Consider the following 22,367-nt stretch of genomic DNA (forward strand, 5'->3'; position numbering starts at 1 on the left):
TCGACTGATTGTGAATTCACAACCAACATAAATCTAGTTGTGAATTAAATTCTGGTTGTGATTCGATTGGTTGTGAATTCACAACCAAATTTTTTTTGTTGTGAATTAAATTTTGACTGTGAATTCGACTGGTTGTGAATTCACAAATAAAAAATTCTAGTTGTGAATTCGACTGGTTGTGAATTGCGGGATTTTTTAAAGGGGTGATGTTTAAGGATAAAATGAAGTGGACATTTTTTTTAATGTGAAGGGTATTTTGGTAACACTGGCCATTTTTTAAATATTTTTATCTTAGTGGACAATTTTTAATTTTACAATATGAAAGTGGCCATTTTAAAAATCCACTCTAAATAAAAGTACAAATTCTCATAAATAAAAGTAACATTTATCGTGAACAAATGCAATAATTTTGAAACGTTACATTACATCATATCAATAGTTACTTTGCCCGATCAAAAAAAAAAAATCAATAGTTACTTTTCATTACGACAATGATTACTTGAATAAAAGTAATAATTTTTATAAACAAGTGTAATATTTGTTCACGATAATTGTTACTTGAATAAAAATAAACCCACATAGATATAGGTACTTGACTTGTATTTCAATTCTGATCACCCAATTTCTTCTATTTCAGTTCAACCTATTTAAAAAACGGAGGTGGTCATGAGTACAATCATGTGTACCATACAACCGGGTTGCACTCACACCTAGATCCTGACTCGCACCTTGATTCGAACCCACATCCCGACCTAAACCGTATAAATGACCCTATTTTGGGTGTGGGTCAATCCAATTGTACAGTACACCAAGTTTTTGTGTATATAACATGCTTCCCCAATTATTATTGAAGTGGTCTCCTATAAAACCTATTTTATGGTGAAACCACCTTCCCAATGATACTAATTCAACATACAAATGATACTTTATTGTGAGGGCGATTTTACCATAAAACTAGTTTTACGTGAGTTTTTGTAATTATAATTCCTTTTGATTGCTTGAGGGTAATAATAATCTTACAACCGTGATTTATATTCATGACATAAAATTGCAAAATGAGTGAAACTAAAGACTGATCGAATGATAATGATTATAGTACACACTATCCGGTTATGATTTATAGTTTATCTTTTAGTTATAAATTATTATCTGATTAGAAATTTTATATTTTATTATGAGTATTAAACTAGTAAAATATGGATTTACATTGAAATAATCTATATATAATATAAAACACCAGTTTTCTTCCCGCCAATTTAATGACATTTTTGCAATTATAATGTCAATTAAGGATAAAAGTTTAGAAATTAAAAGAGAGTTGGGTGAGAGGAGAGAGAAAAGTAGAAATGTGAGATAAGTTACGCTTCATCTACTATCATTTTTTCCCACATTTTCTCTCTCCTCATTTTCTTATACATTCACCCATTTTTTCTCAATTCCAAAATTTTCTATCTTCTAACCTATTTTTAATATTTAGATGATTTTCTAAAAATCTTTAAATTTAATTTATGAAAATATATTCGACATGTATCTTAAATTAAAGATCATGACAAGATTTTAATTTGATATAAAAATAATTAAATGTGAATTTGAAATAAACTAGTAGTAGACAATATCTAACCTTTCTGATATAAAACTCTATTCCAATCATAACTCTGCAACCAAAACCCTATATCTTAAATACCTCGAACCCTCGAAACCACTTCCGCCGCCAGCTATGGAGACCCCAAACAGTCGCCGATACCTCCCTCTCCCCCAAGAACTCACCGAAGAAATACTGTCAAGACTTGCGGTGAAATCTCTCCTGAGATTCAGGTGCGTTTCGAAGTCATGGCGCTCTTTGATTGACAGCGAACGATTCATCAAAACCCACCTCTAAAATGCATCTAGAAACACTGCTTTTTCCCATCACAGGCTCATTAATATGTTAATGGGGTCCGTCCGTATTATGGGGTGCTGTAATGGGCTTGTATGCTACTACATTAATCTCGAGAAAGGGAGTTTCGTATTGTGGAATCCTGCCACCAGAATCTCCATGCAATTACCACAATTGGTATTAGAGAATGGAGATTACCCCTCGTCCATATTCGGATTCGGTTGGGATGAATCGAGCGGTGCATACAAGGTGTTTGTGGTTTTGCGTAGTAGAAAGTTAATGCGTAGTAGAAAGTTAATGGGTAAAGTTTATAGTTCAAACACAAATTCATGGAAAACAGTCGAGTTTTTTTTATTTCCGTTTGATATATAGTAAGGCGCATTTTGTGAGTGGAAAGCTTCATTGGCTCATTAAGAATAAAGATGAGGTGAATGTTTATGAAATTGTTACGTTTGATTTGAAGGAGGAGTTTGGAGTGATGAAGGTTCCATGTGACTCAAAACCAGTGTGCTTGGGCGTGAACGAGGGTCGCCTTACCATGATATTTAGAAAGAAGGGTACAGACTTTGATGCGCGGGTCAGGGACTACGCCATTGACGTGTGGGTAATGAAGCAGGATTGTTGGGTGAAACTGACGGATGGTGTTGTTTATGAGCCTTGTGAAATTCTTCCATCCGTAGCCCCATTTTGCGCAGTCGACAATGCGGTGATTCGGCTAGTCCGTGGGTCGAATTTTAAGATCTACGATCAAGCACGAGATGATGTGCATTCGCAGATGAAGAAAATTAGAGTTTCCTTGCGAAAGCATTTCTACATCGAAAGTTTAGTCTCTCCGGTACCTAGGGGCGGACGCAGACGGGTGCAAGGGGGTACAGCTCTACCCCCAAAAAAAAATTTTTTTTTTTAGTATATATACATAGTATAATATATTTAGAACTAATAATATACAACTTCCCTAAGTAACTTACACGGCTCAAGACACCAAACACCAAATTACCAATTTTTAATCCCTTTCTCTAATCCCCATACCCCCAAAGGCCCAAGCCCAAGTCCCGACACTTTGTTTGGAGGCTGCTGGCGCTGGGACCTACTTCTCCCTTCTTCTCAATTCTCAAGTGCGGCGTCGCTGAGTCGCTATAGTAGCCAGTAGGTAAGCATGTTTTATTTTTTTTAATTAATTTTCTTTGATAATTGGAGTATGATCTTTAATAATAATTGTTGAGATTAGAGATTTTGATTTAATTAGAATTTTTTATTTAATTAGGACGCACAAATTGTAATTATCAATGAATATATTATTAATTTGTATTACCATTTTAATCAGGAATTATGGGGGATGAAACACAAAATTCAAAGAAATCAAAGACAATGAGGCAGAAGATACAACCCAACCTTCAGCAATTTATGCTTAAGAAAATGAAATCTCAAGGCAATTCTTGTTCTTCACCGAGAGATATTGAGGCTCCTTCTCCTAATGTTAGTGAGTTTCCTTCCATTTCCCCTCAAAGTCAAGAAAATATTGTGGAATTGAACAATTCAAGTGCTTTTAGTGAACCATCACAAGAGGAAGAATTGTTATATGATGTGGAACTTCTTCCACATGATCCGGGAAAAAGAATAAATATAATGGATTATGCTCCAAATCAAAGAAATGCTGTAAGGAGAGCATACATTCTTAAGAAACCTTGTCAACCAATAACTCATGATTTTCCTCAAAGAGAGTTAGGAGGTATGCGCAGATTTAGTGTTTCTTGGTTTAAGAAATTTGATTGGCTTGAATATAGTGTTGAGAAAGATGCAGCATTTTGCTTTGTTTGTTACTTGTTCAAGAATGATGGTAAAATTAGTGTGGGAGGAGATGCATTTGTTTATGGGGGATTTAGAGCATGGAATAAACCCGATAGATTTGAGAAGCATGTTGGTGGGGTTAAAAGTGCTCATAATCTTGCTTATGAAAAATTTGTGAATTTAAGAGACTCGAAAGAGAAATCTCTTGTTCATGTTTTTGATAATGCAACTGATATGTGTAACACCCCGCCCATTTCTATTAAGTTTAGAATTTGTTTTGAACTTAGATTATGATGATTTATGCCGGAGAATTTGAAATGAATTTATTTTAATGCCAACAAAATTATTTACAAAATCTTTTGACAAATTCATTATTCAAATCTTTATGCATTTCATATTATTCAAAGTGATCATATGTGATTTATCTCCATGATTAAGTATTTATTTGTACATGATTTAATTTAAGTTTGTGTTGGATTTTAATTATTTAATTGTGTTGGGCTTGATAATTTGTTTTGGGCCTTTTAGTTAAGGTTAATTCATATATTTATTTAGCATTTAATCCTTAGCCCAAACCCAACTCCATTCCATGACAATTCTCCCTCCCAAGTACAGCAGCTACCAGCTACGCAGCTCACCCCATGGCCATGCCTCAACTGCTCCTTTCACTCTTTCACGTCTCACCCTCCTTCACGTTTCACCCATGCTTTGCTACTGTATATGTACTTTAACCTATTCAATCTCACCCCTTCAAATACCTTTAACCTCCTCTCAAAATCATTCACCCAACAGCAAGCCCTCCTCGGTAATGTTTCCCCTTCAATTCATTCTCTTTTTTTCACTTCTTCTCATCAGTAAGATATTTTGAAACTATCTCCTCTGCTTATTAATTCTTTGCAGAACTTGCAGCATCCCAGAAAATACGAAAAAGGTTTTTACCTTTGAACTCTTTACTTCCATTTATTTCATTGCCACAACATAATTCACGCACTGCAAACTAACCAACAACTCATTCTTTCATTCAAACCAACACATCAATTTTTGCAAAGGTTGTAAACGTATGAACTTTATGAAATGTGTATACAATTTGGAATACAAGTAGTGGAATAATATTGAACAAGCATGTATAGAACTAGCCTTATAAACTGTAATTTCAAACTTGAGTCTTGGTCTTGGCTGTTGAATGTTGAGTGAGAGATCTTTTGTTGAACTTGTTGAGTGTATGCTTGCTGTGATGAGAGTCGAGTCAGGGGAGAGAGGGCAGGCGGCGGTCAGCGGTGGCTTCGAGCTGCTGTTGTCGGCCGTGGTGGAGATTGGGGATCTTGGGTTTTACAGAGGGAGAAGGAGAAATAGGGAGATGGAGGGAGGCAGGGTGGCGACGACGGCGGCAATTAGCTGCTGCTCGTCGGGAATCGAGGCCAAGGGCCGCGATTAGAGTGCCTGAAATCAGGGGGATCCGGAGCTCGGCGGCGGCAGCCTATGGTTGTGCAGTCGCCGGAGATTTGAAGGGGCGGTGGCTGGGATTGGGGATCTAAGGTTGGGGGAAGAGAGGGCGCCTGATTGTGTGTGTTGTCGTGTGAGGGACGAGAGAGAGGGAGAAGAAGAGAGAGAGCGAGGGCGTCAGGGGGCGGCGGCGGCTTCCACCGCCGGAGAAGGGAGAGGGCAGGAAGGCGTGTGATGTGTGAGTTGTGTGTGTGCGTGTGTTTTAAAGAAGAAGAATAAATTGATTTGGGGCATTGTTTTAATTTCGGTTGGGCTTGTAAAGACTTGGCTGCATATTTTATTTAATACTTGGGCCTCACATATATTAATGATTGAGTTGCTTATTTTGTTTAATTTACGGTTGGGCTGCCTTCTATTTATTAATTAGATTTTACGTTAAGTTTGATTAATTATTTCTAGGTATGAACTGCATAATAATAATATTATCATGTGCATATGTATTAAGTGTAATTATTTATTATATGTTTTAAAGCATGAAAGAAATTTGCATAAAATATTTTTGCATTTAATTATTTATGATTAAATTGGTTTTATTTTGAAGTCAATTATTTAAGAAAATCGAGCAAGGATATTGTTGGTGTTCTTAGCTCAAAATTTTAGTTTTCAATTATTTATTTATTAAAACATGAAAACCCGGCTAAGTGAATCATAGGATGATAAGCACTTCACTATGACTTAAGATTAGATTCAGGAGACCTATTAAGATTATAGATTTCTTGTAGGCTTTGTGGATCGCGAGGACTAGCACTACTATTCCGATTCAGAGTTAAGATTAAACGATAGGCATTGCCTAATCAGGTGGGCTTATTTTCCAAATGTATGATTTAGCTATTGAGCTTAAATGTTTCAATGAAATGAAAACTGTTTATCCGATAAAATATTTTGTGCACTCTGCTCTGTTTAAGGCTCGCATAAGTTAATCGATCGAGGTTCTCTCTTGACCTAACACGTTATGTGAGAATTGTGTACACCTATTAGTTGACTCGGTGGGTTGATCTCCATTCGTGCACTAATCATGTATGAGGCGTTATAAGGATGCTCGACGGGATGTGTTCCGGAGCATTGGGTCCCAAATGGGAACTTGGCTGGGTTACGCCCTCAGTTCAAGTAAGCAGGAGTAATGGATCCGTCGGTGGCTAAATGGTCCGGGATCACAGCGAGTAATGGAAAGGGAGTGTGACAATTGCGCGCAACATAATAAAATGTTTTAACATGCTTAGAAGTTATTTCAATTTAAAACCTTCTAAGTCATGTCAAGTATAATTAGATAAACTGCTCTTATAATTATGAAATGTTTGTAAAAATGCTAGCCCACTAAGTACATTAGTACTTAGCCCAAAATTACTTTCAAATGTTTTCAGGTTGATTGGTCGGTGATGACGGGGCAGAGCTGAGGCTAGGGTTCTACTCCGTATTTTGTCTTCCGCTGTTGCACTAGCTCTTATTTGTCTTTTGTTTCTCCAACTTAAGACTTTTATGTTAAATTCTGAATTATGTTTCTTATCGAGCTTAGACTCTCAACTTCTAGCTCTATGTTATTTAACGTTGGTTATCAGAAGCATGAAACAAAACTTGTGATCCTAAGACTTAGAATGTTGTTGATTGATTAGTATCACTTGATTTCTATCTTTCTTCACTCAAAGGGCGTTGCCCGACTTTATCCTATTATTTGAATTTCACAAGGCTCTTTCCTTGTTCATTTCTATGATTTTAGTCACACCTCGATTATAGTTTATTCTTTCAAGAATTGGGGTGTGACAATATGATTCGAAGTGAGTATGAAACCCGTTTGAAAGCTTCACTTACTTGTTTGAGATTTCTATTGCGCCAAGGGTTGGCATGTCGTGGACACGATGAAAGTGGAGAGCCAATTAGTAGGGGGAATTTTCTTGAGCTTTTAAAGTGGCTAGCAGAACATAATGATGGGATTAAAAAGGTTGTTTTTGAAAATGCCCCAGGAAATTGTCAAATGACGTCTCCTACAATTCAAAAAGATCTCATCAACTGTTGTGCTAAAGAAACGACAAAGCGCATTATACAAGAACTTGGTGATGACTACTTTGGTATTTTGGCCGATGAGTCGAGCGATGTGTCTCAAAAGGAACAACTAGCTCTTTGTTTGCGTTATGTTGATGGTAAAACAGGAATGATAGTAGAACGATTTCTTGGGCTCGTACATGTTGGTGACACCACTGCTATGTCACTTAAAAATGCAATAATATCTTTGCTTATGGAGCATTCGTTGAGTCCATCTAAAATTAGAGGTCAAGGGTATGATGGAGCAAGTAACATGAAAGGTGAGATAAATGGTCTTAAGACATTGATCATGAAAGATACTCCATGTGCTTACTATGTTCATTGTTTTGCTCATCAACTACAATTAACATTGGTTGCCGTTGCTAGAAAAAATAATGATTGTAGTTGGCTTTTTGAAACACTTGCAAACTTGATGAATGTGATTGGAGTTTCTTGCAAGCGAAGAGATATGATTCGAGTAATTCAAGCTCAAAAAGTTGCTCATGCTTTGGAAATTGGTGAACTTGAGAGTGGATCGGGTTTGAATCAAGAGGTAGGTTTGAAAAGACCTGGTGATACTCGTTGGGGGTCTCATTATAAAACTCTTCTGAATATTATTAACATCTTTCCAACTATAGTTGAGGTACTTGAGATGATTGGGAAGAATGCCTCATGTTCAGAAGATCGAATTAAAGCTCAAGCCATTTTGTACTCATTTGAGTCATTCGATTTCATTTTTATGGTGCACTTGATGTTGACTATTTTTGGATACACTAATGATTTGTGTGTTGTTTTGCAAAAAAGAGATCAAAATATTGTGAATGATGCGTCTCTTGTATCATTGTCTAAACAATTGTTGCAAAAAACAAGAGATTGTGGATGGGAAACTCTCTTGGATAAAGTCACTTCATTCTGCACTAAATATGGCATTGTTGTTCCCGATATGGAGGCTTCTTATATGCCACTAGGAAGATCAAGGCGTTTTGTTCAACAAGAGACCAATCTTCAGCATTTTCGGATTCAAATTTTTGTGGGGGTGATTGATTTGCAGCTTATGGAGCTCAATGAGAGGTTTGACGAGGTTAATACAGAGTTGCTTAAATGCACGGCTTGCTTAAGTCCCCGAGATGGTTTTTCTTCTTATGATAAGGAGAAAATACTTAAACTTGCCACATTTTATCCATCTGAATTTTCAGGTATTAATTTTATGATTCTTCAATGTCAATTTTATATGATATATTATTCAACATATGCGAAAAGATAAGAGTTGATATTTGAATTTTCAGGTGTTGAGTTGATGTCTCTTGAATACCAACTTGATATATATATTGAAGATTTGCGAAAGGATGATAGGTTTGGAGATTTAAATGATCTTGGTGCCCTTTCGATGATGCTTGTAGAAACAAAAAAGCATGAGACTTATCCGACAATTTATTTGCTAATCAAGTTGGTGTTGATTCTCCCAGTCGCTACTGCAGGTGTGGAAAGAGTATTTTCGGGAATGACCTATGTCAAAAATAGGTTGCGAAATAGCATGGGTGATCAATTGTTAAATGATTGTTTGGTTACTTTCATTGAGAAAAATATGTTTCTACAAATTCCCGATGATGATGTAATTGATCGATTTCAGAAAATGAAGACTCGTCGGGTCGGGCTCAACGCTCAATTGTAATGATGATTTTTCATTTTAAATATAAGACAATATTTATGTTCAAAATAATTTTAACTTTTCTATCGATCGTCCCCCTGATTTTATAATCCTGGATCTGCCACTGCCGGTACCCGACAAGAACCTTTGCCGAGTGATTTGATTGCAGGTTACTCTCGTCATATTTTTTTTTATCAGAATAGTATGAAGTAGTAGGTAGGAAGAAAATATTCGAAATAATCTTTAGTCTTTAAATTCTTATATATTTCATTGGGTTGTTTACTTTGGCAGTTGATACTTTTAGATTGATGAAGAAAAAGAATTCTTATGAGTGCCTTTTTAAGTATAGACATATTATTCGTAGCGTTGGTCAAATCATTTTTAAGTATAGACATATTATACTATGACTTGTAGGTCACAATTGTAATACAATTATGCGTATTTAATTTGTACAGCTAGGAGTAACAATCAGCACATCCTATTTATTCCATAACAAAAGACCTAAAAAATGAGATCGAAGTCACTCAGTCATATATACAATTTCTAACAAAACAAAACACACACAAAAAACCATATATCATGAGAAAAAAATACCCCCAAGGTACAATAAAGTGAGAACCTTAATGCATGGGATATCACTATGCAAATCCTCTAGTGCCTCTCGTTGACGCTCGTCGGTGCCATAGTATGCATATATTTGAATATTGCTATGCATATATATGTTTTTCTATATGCATATTCGTGTTTATGGCTGTGCCTCTCATTGATGCTCGTCACTGCCATAGTTATGCATATATTCGAATATTGCTATGCATATATATGTTTTTCTGTATGCATATTTGTGTTTATGGCGGCGACGAGCAACAGTGAGTGACACAAAAGGGTTTACAGAGTTTTGGGTACGATTTGATGTCTAGCTGTATTTAAAGGTTTTCTTAGGCTCAAACAAGGCCCTTAAAAAATAAATAAAAATAAAATAAATAAAACCTAATTAAACAAGGCCCTTATAAAAAAAAGCCATTATCAAAATTGGGCCGACCTATGCTATTATTATTATTATTTGATAAATTATATAACTAAATAAAGAAATTTACAATAGGCTCGAATACAAGACTTCAAGACTTCAGCCTACCGCTAGACCAATACATGCACACCGCGTCAGCCTACCGCTACAGTGTTTATATACGAATTACTTAAATATTTTTAAGACATTATGCATCATATATACACAGTGCATTCAATCGGAAGGTACATTGAGGCATATACAATGTACACACAAAACACAACCTCACAATGTTAATAAAATATGGTGTAATAGAACCAAAAATCATAGATAGAATTGTACAAGTACATACAAAATTTACCTCAAAGTCTAATTGAATTTTTCACTTTATGAGTCCAATATTCTTGGCTTGATTGTTACACCACCCCTTGGTTTGAGTGTTGGTGTTTGTGGGACTATTTTGTTTGAAAAGTAATAATAATAATAATAATGATGATGATGATGATGATGATGACAAACAATAATGTATTTGCATACTATCCTATATCATTGTTGATGTCATTCAATTATTAACATCGTTGTTTCATGTAGAATATTCACCTTTATTACACTCACCTTTATTTTGCTCGACAACCACTGCAATGAACATGTCGATGTCCTCTTTTCTAAAATTTGACCACATAAAAATAAGCAGCAACCACCCAAAACAATGAGTCTTTTACAATTTCCTTTTTCAAGTACTCAATTTTTGCTCTGAAACTCTTGCATGCTAATCAACTCTCTAAAAGTTCCAATCTAATATCTATTTGTATTCAATGCATTTAGATGACAGGCTTCACCCAATTTTAATTCCTTTTGATTCATTGCAATCCCTGATTGCTTGAGGGTAATAATAATAATCTTATTACAACCGTGATTTATGTTCATGATGTAAAAATGCAAAGTGAGTGAAACTAAAGACTAAATGAAAATGATTATAGTGGTTACATCCGGTTATGATTTATAATTAATCTTTTATTTTATATAATAAATATGAATATTAAACTAGTATAATGTGGATTTACATTGAAATAATGGGAGAGAATATCTAACCTACTGATATAAAACTCTATTCCCATTATAACTCTGCAACCAAAACCCTTAATCTTAAATACCTCGAACCCTCAAAACAACTGCCACCGCCAGCTATGGAGACCCCAAACAGTCTCCGATATCTCCATCTCCCCCAAGAACTCACCGAAGAAATACTTTCAAGACTTGCGGTGAAATCTCTCCTGAGATTCAGGTGCGTTTCGAAGTCATGGCGCTCTCTGATTGACAGCGAACGATTCATCAAAACTCACCTCCAAAATTCATCTAGAAACACAGCTTTTTCCCATCACAGGCTCATTAGTATTCTTAAGAATTCTAAGAAGTTGTTCGATGATGAGATGAGTTCATGGTCGGAGTCCGTTCGTATGGTGGGGTGCTGTAATGGGCTGGTTTGTTGCTGCATTAATCTCAAGAAAGGGCGTTTCTTGTTGTGGAATCCTGCCACCAGAATCTCCAAGGAATTGCCACAGTTGATAATAGAGAATGGAGACTTCCCATACCCCATATATGGGTTCGGTTGGGATGAATCGAGCGGCGCATACAAGGTGTTTGTGATTTTTTGTAATGGTAGAAAGTTTATGGGAAAGGTTTATAGTTCAAACACAAATTCATGGAAAACAGTCGAGTTTTGTGATTTCCGTTGGATATATGGTAATGCGCAGTTTGTGAGTGGAAAGCTTCATTGGGTCAGTAAGAATAATGATGAGATGAATGTTTTTGAAATTGTTACATTCGATTTGAAGGAGGAGGAGTTTGGAGTGATGAAGCTTCCATGTGACCAAGCATCAGTGCTGCGCTTGGGCGTGAACGAGGGTCGCCTTACCATGATTTGTAGTAAGAAGATAATGAAGCACGCCATTGATGTGTGGGTAATGAAGCAGGATTGTTGGGTGAAAGTGATGGATGTTGTTGTTTATGATCCTTGTGAAATTCTTCCATCCGTAGCCCCATTTTGTGCAGTCTACGATGCGGAGATTCGGCTAGTTCGTGGATCGAATTTTAAGGTCTACGATCAAGCACGAGATGATATGCGTTTGCAGATAAAGAAAATTAGAGCTTCCTTGCAAGCGCATCTCTACATCGAAAGTTTAGTCTCTCCAGTCCCCGACAAGAACCTTTGCCGAGCGATTTGATTGCAGATTACTCTCATAAAAAAAAAGTAAATAAAATCTATCAGAATAGTATGAAGTAGTAGGCTATGTAGGAAGAAAATAATAATTATTTGTTTGATTTATATAATAAAGATTAGTTTTGTCAATTACACCATAAGTATATCCATTTATTTCTATAAATACAACTAATCATGTCTTTTATTTATGGAACATTTATTGGAGATACGTTAGATACGTGAATAACGCTCTACATGGCTAATCATATCTTCATCCCCCAAAAATGATGCACTGCACCAAGGTTTTTATTTAACGTTCAGAATATGAATTTATGTATTGTACGTTTTCAATATTAATGTGCGTTGATATGTTCGTATAAAAACTAATGTTCATCTAAATTAATGTTCGTAAAAAAACTTATGTATGTATGTTTGTAATGTTCGTTGATATGCTCGTATAAAAACTAATGTTCATCTATATGTTCATAAAACAACTAATGTATGTATGTTCGTAAAAATACTAATGTTCGTCGATATGTTCGTATAAAAATACTAATATCGTCGATTTGTTCGTATAAAAATAAATGTTCTTCTATATGTTCAACGAAATAGATCAGTTCTAAGAATGGAAAATGAGGAAATTGCGGGATACGGAAAACAACCTCAAATCGGTGAATACGTGTTTTACAGATTTGACCTTTTCCAGTTAAATAATGATTAATCAGCAATATTTAATTAGATCAAATACCTCATCTGCATGAAATCTGGTTCGTTTATTGGAATTAGATGAATGACCTTAAATTTGTCTTTATTCTTTGATCTAAGAGGTGCTTAAAATATAAATATAAACGTTTTTTAATGTACGGATTTTATCCAACATGATTACGAATTCATCCAACATGGTTACGAATTGTGAAAAATAATTTTTTGTTACCTTTGGGATTCGAACCCAAGACCACGAATTCATCCAACAGGGTTACGAATCAACCGTAGATCTTGATGATCTAAAGGCTGAAAATTGTTTATATTTTATATTGTAAGAAGTGTTTTTATTTTAGCTCTCCCCTATATATATATATATATATAGGGGGCCGCTCCAATGAGACTCCCTAATTTTAGTGAGATCTAGGGCACGATCTGGTGCGTTTATTTTATCAATCCTATGGCTGATATTGTATCTGGAGGGTGATTTTTTTCGCAGGGTTCGAATCCTAGAGGGAGCAGAATATTTTAAATTTTGTTATTCATCAGTATATACTGCATTGTTCATCAGTATATACGGCCCTGTTCATCAGTATATATGTCTTATTCATTACGAATTTTTTAAATTTTATTTTTCATTAGTATATACATCTTGTTCATTAGATATACGTTTTGTTCATTAGTATTATATGTCTTATTCATTGTCCTAGTGTTTCACGAAAAATATGGGGTCTCACTGGAGCGCGCCCCTATATATATATATATATATAGAGAGAGAGAGAGAGAGAGAGAGAAAAGTTAAACAGAGAATGCTAAATATTTAGAGAATAGAGAATTTGTGAAATAAAAATGAACAGATCTACAATTTTTACGAACAAATTAATGTACCGCATGAACAGCAATTTGCCTCGGGTTCGATTCCTGCTGGTGGCGAGTTTTTCTTTTTTTTTTACTAAATACGTCTGTTCGTTAGTTATGTTGATCTGTTCGTAAAATGTATAGACTTGTTTAAAATGAAATATATAATAATTTTCTGTTTAACTTGACCCTATATATATATATATATATATATAGAAAAGTTAAACAGAGAATGCTAAATATTTAGAGAATAGAGAATTCGTGAAATAAAAACGAACAAATCTACAATTTTTATGAACAGATCAATGTACCGCATGAACAGCAATTTGCCCCGGGTTCGAATCCTGTTGGTGGCGAGTTTTTCTCTTTTTTTACTAAATACGTTTGTTCGTTAGTTATGTTAATCTGTTCGTAAAATGTATAGACCTGTTCAAAATGAAATATATAATAATTCTCTATTTAACTTGACCCTATATATATATATATATATATATATATATATATATACGGGCGCGCTCCAGTGAGACCCCCTATTTTTCGTGTAACATGAGTACAATGAATAAGACATATATTACTAATGAACAAAACGCATACCTAATGAACAAGATGTATATACTGATGATTTTTTTTTTTTTTTAAAAATCGTAATGAATAAGACATATATACTGATGAACATGGCTGTATATACTGATGAACAATGCAGTATATACTGATGAATAACAAAATTTAAAATATTCTGCTCCCTCCAAGTTTCGAACCCTGCGAAAAAAAATCACCCTCCAGATACAATATCAGCCATAGGATTGATAAAATAAACGCACCAGATCGTGCCCTAGATCTCACTAAAATTAGGGGGTCTCATTGGAGCGGCACCCTATATATATATATATATATAGGGGCGCGCTCCAGTGAGACCCCACATTTTTCGTGAAACACTAGGACAATGAATAAGACATATAATACTAATGAACAAAACATATATCTAATGAACAAGATGTACATACTGATGAAAAATAAAATTTAAAAAATTCGTAATGAATAAGACATATATACTGATGAACAGGGCCGTATATACTGATGAACAATGCAGTATATACTGATGAATAACAAAATTTAAAATATTCTGCTCCCTCCAGGATTCGAACCCTGCGAAAAAAAATCACCCTCCAGATACAATATCAGCCATAGGATTGATAAAATAAACGCACCAGATTGTGCCCTAGATCTCACTAAAATTAGGGGGTCTCATTGGAGCGGCCTCCTATATATATATATATATATATATATATATATATATATATAGGGGCGCGCTCCAGTGAGACCCCCTATTTTTCGTGTAACATGAGGACAATGAATAAGACATATAATACTAATGAACAAGACGTAGATCTAACGAACAAAATGTATATACTGATGAAAAATAAAATTAAAAAAATTTGGTAATGAATAAGACATATATACTGATGAACAAGGCAATATATATTGATGAACAATGTAGTATATACTGATGAATAACAAAATTTAAAATATTCTGCTACCTCGAGGATTCGAACCCTGCGGAAAAAAAATCTCCCTCCAGATACAATATCAGCCATAGGATTGATAAAATAAATGCACCAGATCGTGCCTCATGTTACACGAAAATTAGGGGGTCTCATTGGAGCACCCCCTATATATATATATATATATATACATATGAAGTGAAGAAAAAGGATCCACCAAAATTGAGTGAAGAAATAGACCTACCGTGTGTGTGTTGGCCTAGCAGTAGGAGATTAATGCCCAAGACCTGAGGTCCCAAGTTCGAATCCTTCATCTCGTGGTCTTTAAATTTCTGCCACGACATCGTTTCCACGTTGTGGAGGTCCTGAGTTCGATTCCTCCATCTCGCGGTCTTTAAATTTCTTTATTTACATTAATTTTTTTATTTACTTATTACGCAGTCTTTAAATTTCTTCATTTACTTATTACTCACTTGTTGACGACACAGGTTTTAAATGGTGACCAAAATGATAAAAGTGGAAACTACTATATTGTGGACGAAGGGAGTATATAATTTATCAAAAAAAAAAAAAGACCCACCAAAGTTGATGTATAATTAATTTTTTGAGTGAAGAAATAGACCCACTAAAGTTGATGTACTAAATAGTTAGTTTTTTGTAAATATTAAGTTGAATTAGAAATGTGATTTATGATAATGTCAAAAATAAAAATTAGTGAAAACGGATTGACAGAGATAGAGGAGGCAAATAATAAAGTAGTCATTTTGTTTAAATAAAAATTAAATATAATCATAAAAATTAGAATATGTTCAAAAAAGAACATTGAGGCAAATATTAAAATAGTCACTCTACTTAAGTAAAAGTTCATTATAGTCATAAAAATTAGTAATATATTAATCATATAATCCCTTTGTCCCGGTCTAATAGTCTCATTTCTTTTGGGCACGGAAATTAAGAAATTTGCTTTTTGAATATAAAAATGTGTAAAGGTGTGTGAGATCATATTATTTGTAGTGTAAAATCATTATCAAAAATAAAAAAAGGCACTATTGAAGTGGAATGGAGCGAGTACATTTTTACTAAAATATCCTTTTAGTATCCATTTCAACTTTAGATGACTAAAAGTTATTCTTGTGATAGGAAGGTATTCTGGGGAATGAAGGACGGGGCGGTGGAGAGAAATTTGTTGGGAGTTGGTGGTGGTGGTTGTTTGGTGGGGTGGGTAGGGTGTAGCATTTTTTATTTTTTTTATTTAATTGTTATGTTTTTCATTTTTCCATATTTCCAGATTCCTACAATTATTATTTTTTATTTTTCTTTTTATTATAATTTTATTAAGAGTAAACAGTATATTTACAAGTATTAACATAGAAGAATTATGAAACTTTACATTGATTGAAATAACACTAATTTGCTATCTAAAATTAGGCGAAGTTTCTTGATTAAAAATACAGGGTCTAAATTTTCTTACAAGAATATGATTATCAATAAGAAAATCAAACATGTAAAAAAAATTGTAAACTTATGGGCCCAACTCGAAATATTTTAGCCAGAAAAAAAAAATTTGATTAGCCTGAGCTAAAAATAACCTTAAACCGAATAGGGTCGGCCCAAAACCAAGTGGCCTAATGTCCATCTTTAAATTTCTTTATTTAATTGTTAATTTGGAAACATTAAAATAAAAATTGAAAGAGAAAAGAAGATCGGAGAGAATATATGTACCCTTCTGAACTAACACTATATGTGGAAGCAATCTAATCCAATTATAACTCTGCAATCAAAATCCTTACCTATAAATACCTCAAAACCCTAAAGAAGATCAAATTCACTGCCGCCGCTAGCTATGGTGGCCATAAACACTCGCCGATCTCTCCATCTCCCCCAAGAACTCACCGAAGTAATACTGTCAAGTCTTCCGGTGAAATCACTCCTAAGATTCAGGTGCGTTTCGAAGTCATGGCGCTCTTCGATCGACAGCGAAAAATTCATCAAAACCCACCTCCAAAAGTCATCGAAAAACGTATCTTTATCGCATCACAGGCTCATCACTAGTAATGTTGTCGACTCCGACAATCCGGCGTCGCCGTTCTTACTGTTGGAAGACTCCGTTCATATCGTGGGTTGCTGTAATGGACTGGTCTGCTGCTGCATTTTCAAGGAAGGGCGTTTTTTCTTGTGGAATCCTGCTACCAGAATCTCCAAGAAATTGCCCAAAATGCCAATAGAGAAAGACGATCTTCCCTGCCAGAACTATGGGTTCGGTTGGGATGAATCGAGCGGTGCATACAAGGTGTTTGTTGTTTTGATTAGTAAGGGTTGGGTGGGTAAAGTTTATAGTTCAAACACAAATTCATGGAAAACAGTTGAGTGTTTTGATTTTTGTAACATATTTGGTTTTGAAGCGCATTTTGTGAGTGGAAAGCTTCATTGGGCGAGGATGGATGAGTACGTGGGTCGTTACGGGTATGTTGAAGACATTGTAGCGTTTGATTTGAAGAGTGAGGAGTTTGGAGTGATGAAGCTGCCATGTGAGTCAGTGATGTGGTTGGGCGTCAACGCCAACCAGGGATGCCTTTGCGCGGTTTCTTATGATGAGAGAACAGAATTTGGAGTGTGGTTAATGAAGCAGGATTCATGGGTGAATGTGGGGCATGTTGTTTTTTATATGCCTTATGAAATTCTTCCAGTTAGTTGCGGACATGATACAGAGATTTGGCGAGTTCGTCCATTGATTTTTGAGCTCGACGATCCTCCAGCACAGGATGATGATGAGCTTTTGCCGTTCCAGAAAATTAGAGCTTCCACGCCGAGGCATCTCTATGTCGAAAGTTTAGTCTCTTTAAGCTTCCTTGCCAAAGCATCTCTACGTCGTAAAAAGCAAAGAGTAAACGTACCAAAGCTTCCTTAGAAGTGAATATCCACATTGCAAGTTTAGTCTCTCTCCAGTCTAATATTTCATGCTCCATTTTATATAGAATTATTTTTGGATTGATCTTAGTTTTATTGTTTTCTGATTCATTTGTCTATCATAGTTTGTGTTGGTGGTGTTTATTTTAGCTGATAATGTTAGATGGATAAAAATAATGTTTGCAAATCTGAATGTATTCCATGGGGATTGGAGCTATTGTTAATTTTTTATACACTGTTGTTGAATTGCCATATTGTTGAATTGCCATAGAGAGCATGTTTCAGCTACAATCGTTTCATGCATATATATTCTTGTTGAGTTAATATGTGAATCTATACATTTTCTTTTTGTAAAAGGAAATAATATCCATAAGGATAAAAGACTGGAGAAAAGAGCTACTCCCTCCGTCAGTCTTTTTGTTGTTGAATTGCCATATTGTTAAAAGTATTCCACTTTGGCTGGGTACGGAGTTTAATAAAATTGGAGATGATGTTGATGTAGTGGAGAAATGGTCCCACCACTTTATGAGATGTGTGGTTGAGATTGAATTTGAAGTGAGTTTTTTTGTAAATAAAGAGTGTTTGTAAGGATAAAATATGAAGGTGGATGGTGGGACCATGACTTAAAAAGGAAAGTGAAATACTTTTTGCGGACGCCAAATATAGTAATTGTAGAATACTTTTGGCGGACAGATGGAGTATTTTTTATGTAAATGTACCTCAATATTCTTAGGGGGTGTTTGCTTTGGAAGAGTAGATTTGATAGATAAAAATAATAAGGCTAATCACTTGTTTACTTTGATGAATTGAAACTTTGGGATATGTCAAGGTCCTTGTTAACTATTGAAAATAAAAATACTCAATCATGCATCTTATCGATCACGGTAACGCCCTTCATGATTTAAAAAAAAAAATCCGCACCCCTTTCGCTGTCTGACTTCATTTGACCTCTTAGCTAGAGACGTAAATGAATTGAACTGAAGTGAATATCATTGTATTTGATATGCATTCGTAAAATATTTACATATGCGAATTTGTACTCCAATATCTTTTGAATGTTATTTGCAATTTGTATTTGATTCACACACTTTGGAATTTGGGGTTTGGTTGGGTTGAATCGAGTGGTGAGTATAAGGTGTTTGTTAATGTGGTTAATCATGATAATATTTACAATAGGAAACTGGTTGGTAAAGTTTATTATTTACAATATGAATCTGGTTTGGTAAAGTTTATAGTTAAAAGACAAAATCATGGAAAGCAATTGACTTCTGTTATGATTTATAGTTTAAAAAGAAATATAGATTGCTGGGTGTGGTTCGTGGTTGCGTTTGAGTGCAGTATTATAATATTTTTTTTCATGAAAGAGTCGTTCGAGTTTGGGTTATGAAGGAGGCATGGGAGAAAGTGGCGACTCTTTGTAATCTTGTTGAGCTAGCTCAACCACCATTGCTACGTCTGAAGGGAAAGATTTTTTGTAGATTATGGATCCACTTTGTTGGTTTACAATCCCCGTGATAATGTGTTCCGCCTTCCCCAGATTTGTGTGGAATATTGCCATGCACATGTATATGTTGAATGTGTAGTCTCACCAGAAGATTTGTGAAAGATCTAAGTGTTAGAACCGGGTACACGATCGAGATATTACAAAATAAATATTTTGAGATAATACAACTCAAATTAATTGAAATATTACAAAAGAAAATTAATTTGAGAAATTACAACTGAAATAATTTTATACAACTGAAATATACTGTATAAATAAATTATACGTATAATAAGTCGAGTCGAGATGAATCTCTTCCCGCAAGAAGATTATCGCCCCGGTAGTGCTCTTCGGTTTAGGCGTATCTTCCCCAAAGGTAAAACGACTTCGTCTCGTCGGATGTAGCACCACAATCCGGCGAGCTCCGGCGAACTGAATAGGATCAAGAACTGAGCTAGACTTATGTTGTGAGTTGTGAATTATGATTCGTAAGTTGTGTTATGAAGCTCACAACACACCCATATTTATAGGTGTTAAACCAAGTGTGAACGGCCGGTGTGAACGGCCGGTGTGAACGGAAGATGTGAACGGACGACAGTCAACTCTGGCGGCTGCGGTAGGTGGCCGCAATCGTTGAACGCAGAAGTTGAAACTGATTTTCCCTCTTCAACATCCAAACTTTGACATACAATATCTCACTCACCGGAAATCGGTTTTGAGACTTCAAGTATATCACGTTGATCTACTCGAGATGTAGATTAACATCCAATTATTATTTTAATTAAATAATAAATATTTAATTAAATAATAGTTTTCAGATATGGCATAAAACCATATTTCCAACAATCCCCCACATGAGTGAGAAATCAGTATGCGAATGTATGCAGACATTTAGCTCAGTTCTCTTAAGTAACAACATTGCATTTGGAAAGGTAGCTTGTGGCTTTGAACCTGCCATAGTCAATATTATCGAGTATACCGGCGGCCTAGTGGATTGTGTTCCTTGAACTAGTCCTCCTCGGTGTATACTGAGTCAACAATATTGACACAATATTGCTTCAATCCTTATTCGTTCTCACGTTTGTGTCCATTACAGGCCTTGGAACACCCCTTTGGATTCATAAGTGTTTCAATCGAAGCGGCCCCACTTCACACTTACATAGGTGACTCTTAACTCAAGTATCCTGCTATACTTGTCCTCTTCGAGGAGTTCTAGAGTCATTAAAAGTCAAAGACTTAACCTCACCACGTGCAGGTTTCCGAACACTCACTGTTCTACAAGGAATAGGCAATTCGAGTGTTCAACACACGGATTTTCATAGCTTAGTTGTCCCATTGAACCAAGTTCTTGGGATCCTCCAGTCATCATGGTTGGGTTGCCACTATGATTATCCTTAATTTGTGGACTTCAAACCCATTCCCCCTAACAGTTTATACATCTGATCTCGATGGATACTTTTTGTCAAAGGATCCGCTATGTTATCAATTGATCTTGTATAATCAATTGTGATAACTCCACTAGTGATCAGATGTCTCACGGTATTATGACGTCGACGAATATGTCTCGACTTACCGTTATACAAATGGTTTTGTGCTCGTCCGATAGCAGCTTGACTATCACAATGAATTATTACGGACGACACAGGTTTCGACCAACATGGAATATCCTCGAGGAAATTTTTAAGCCACTCGGCTTCTTCACCAGCTTTATCCAAAGCTATGAATTCTGATTCCATGGTCGATCTAGCAATACATGTTTGCTTCTTGGATTTCCAAGACACAGCACCACCCCCCACAGTGAATACATAACCGCTCGTTGAAAACGAGTCTTTGGCATCAGATATCCAATTTGCATCACAGTACCCTTCAAGTACAGAGGGTTCCCTAGTATAATGAATTGCATAGTTTTGAGTATATTTCAAATATCTCAAAACCCTTTCAAGAGCTTTCCAATGTTCATTACTAGGGTTAGCTGTAAAGCTGCTCAACTTGTTGACCGAGCATGCTATATCGGGACGAGTGCAATTTGTTAGATACAACAAGCTCCCAATAATCTTCGCATATTCTATCGCGTCAACAGGTTCTCCCTTGTGTACACTCAAATGCACATTAGGTTCACATGGTGTCTTAGCTATTGGCTTGTCAAAAGCGTTGAATTTCTTTAACACTTTCTCAACGTAATGAGATTGTGTTATAGTAATACCATCAGGTCTTCTTAGAATTTTAATTCCAAGGATAACATCAGCTAAGCCCATATCTTTCATGCTAAAATTTTTACTTAGCATGCCTTTGGTTTCTTGAATCACTCGGGAATTACTTCCCATGATGAGCATGTCATCTACATAAAGACAAACAATAACATATCCGTTATTAGAATTCTTAATGTAGACACATTTATCGCACTCATTGATTCTGAATCCATTTGACAACATTACACTGTCAAATTTTAAATGCCATTGAAGCGGTGCTTGCTTCAACCCATATAAAGACCTTTGAAGTTTGCATACTTTGTGCTCTTGCCCAGGTACTACAAACCCTTCAGGTTGCTTCATATATATTTCATCTTCCAACTCGCCATACAAGAACGCAGTTTTCACATCCATTTGGTGAATCTCGAGATTGTGCAAGGCAGCAATAGCGAGAAGCATCCGAATAGATGTTAGTCTGGTCACAGGTGAATAGGTATCGAAGAAATCGTACCCTTCTTTCTGCCTGAAACCTTGAACGACAAGTCGGGCTTTGTACTTATCTATAGTACCATCAGATTTGTACTTCTTCTTTAGGATCCATTTGCATCCTAAAGCTTTACTTCCAGGTGGTAGATCCACTAACACCCAAGTATGATTCTGCATAATGGAATCAATCTCAATATCGATGGCTT

At 35.5% G+C, this 22,367-nt stretch overlaps 3 protein-coding genes across 3 annotated transcripts; all 3 read left to right on the plus strand.

Moving 5' to 3' along the window:
• The first annotated feature begins 7,136 nt into the window (after window positions 1–7,136).
• On the plus strand, window positions 7,137–8,855 carry LOC131018393 (uncharacterized). Its single transcript, XM_057947120.1, has 2 exons — window positions 7,137–8,379; window positions 8,470–8,855. The coding sequence occupies exons 1-2, from the start codon at window positions 7,137–7,139 to the stop codon at window positions 8,853–8,855; spliced, it is 1,629 nt and encodes a 542-aa protein (XP_057803103.1).
• Window positions 8,856–11,021: 2,166 nt separating this feature from the next.
• On the plus strand, window positions 11,022–12,059 carry LOC131018394 (F-box/kelch-repeat protein At3g23880-like). The gene has a single exon (XM_057947121.1). It carries the CDS (start codon window positions 11,022–11,024, stop codon window positions 12,057–12,059), a length of 1,038 nt encoding a protein of 345 aa, XP_057803104.1.
• A 4,880-nt stretch (window positions 12,060–16,939) lies between these two features.
• LOC131018395 (F-box/kelch-repeat protein At3g23880-like) lies at window positions 16,940–18,004 on the plus strand. Its single transcript, XM_057947122.1, has one exon. It carries the CDS (start codon window positions 16,940–16,942, stop codon window positions 18,002–18,004), a length of 1,065 nt encoding a protein of 354 aa, XP_057803105.1.
• The last annotated feature ends 4,363 nt before the right edge of the window (window positions 18,005–22,367 follow it).

This window comes from Salvia miltiorrhiza, chromosome 3, assembly GCF_028751815.1.
Source record: "Salvia miltiorrhiza cultivar Shanhuang (shh) chromosome 3, IMPLAD_Smil_shh, whole genome shotgun sequence".
Lineage (NCBI taxonomy): Eukaryota > Viridiplantae > Streptophyta > Magnoliopsida > Lamiales > Lamiaceae > Salvia > Salvia miltiorrhiza.

Coding starts and splice junctions, on each gene's coding strand:
- LOC131018395 (XM_057947122.1), top strand. CDS start 16,940: ATGGTGGCCATAAACACTCGCCGATCTCTCCATCTCCCCCAAGAACTC.
- LOC131018394 (XM_057947121.1), top strand. CDS start 11,022: ATGGAGACCCCAAACAGTCTCCGATATCTCCATCTCCCCCAAGAACTC.
- LOC131018393 (XM_057947120.1), top strand. CDS start 7,137: ATGACGTCTCCTACAATTCAAAAAGATCTCATCAACTGTTGTGCTAAA. Junction 8,380..8,469: donor TTATCCATCTGAATTTTCAG/GTATTAATTTTA, acceptor TTGAATTTTCAG/GTGTTGAGTTGATGTCTCTT.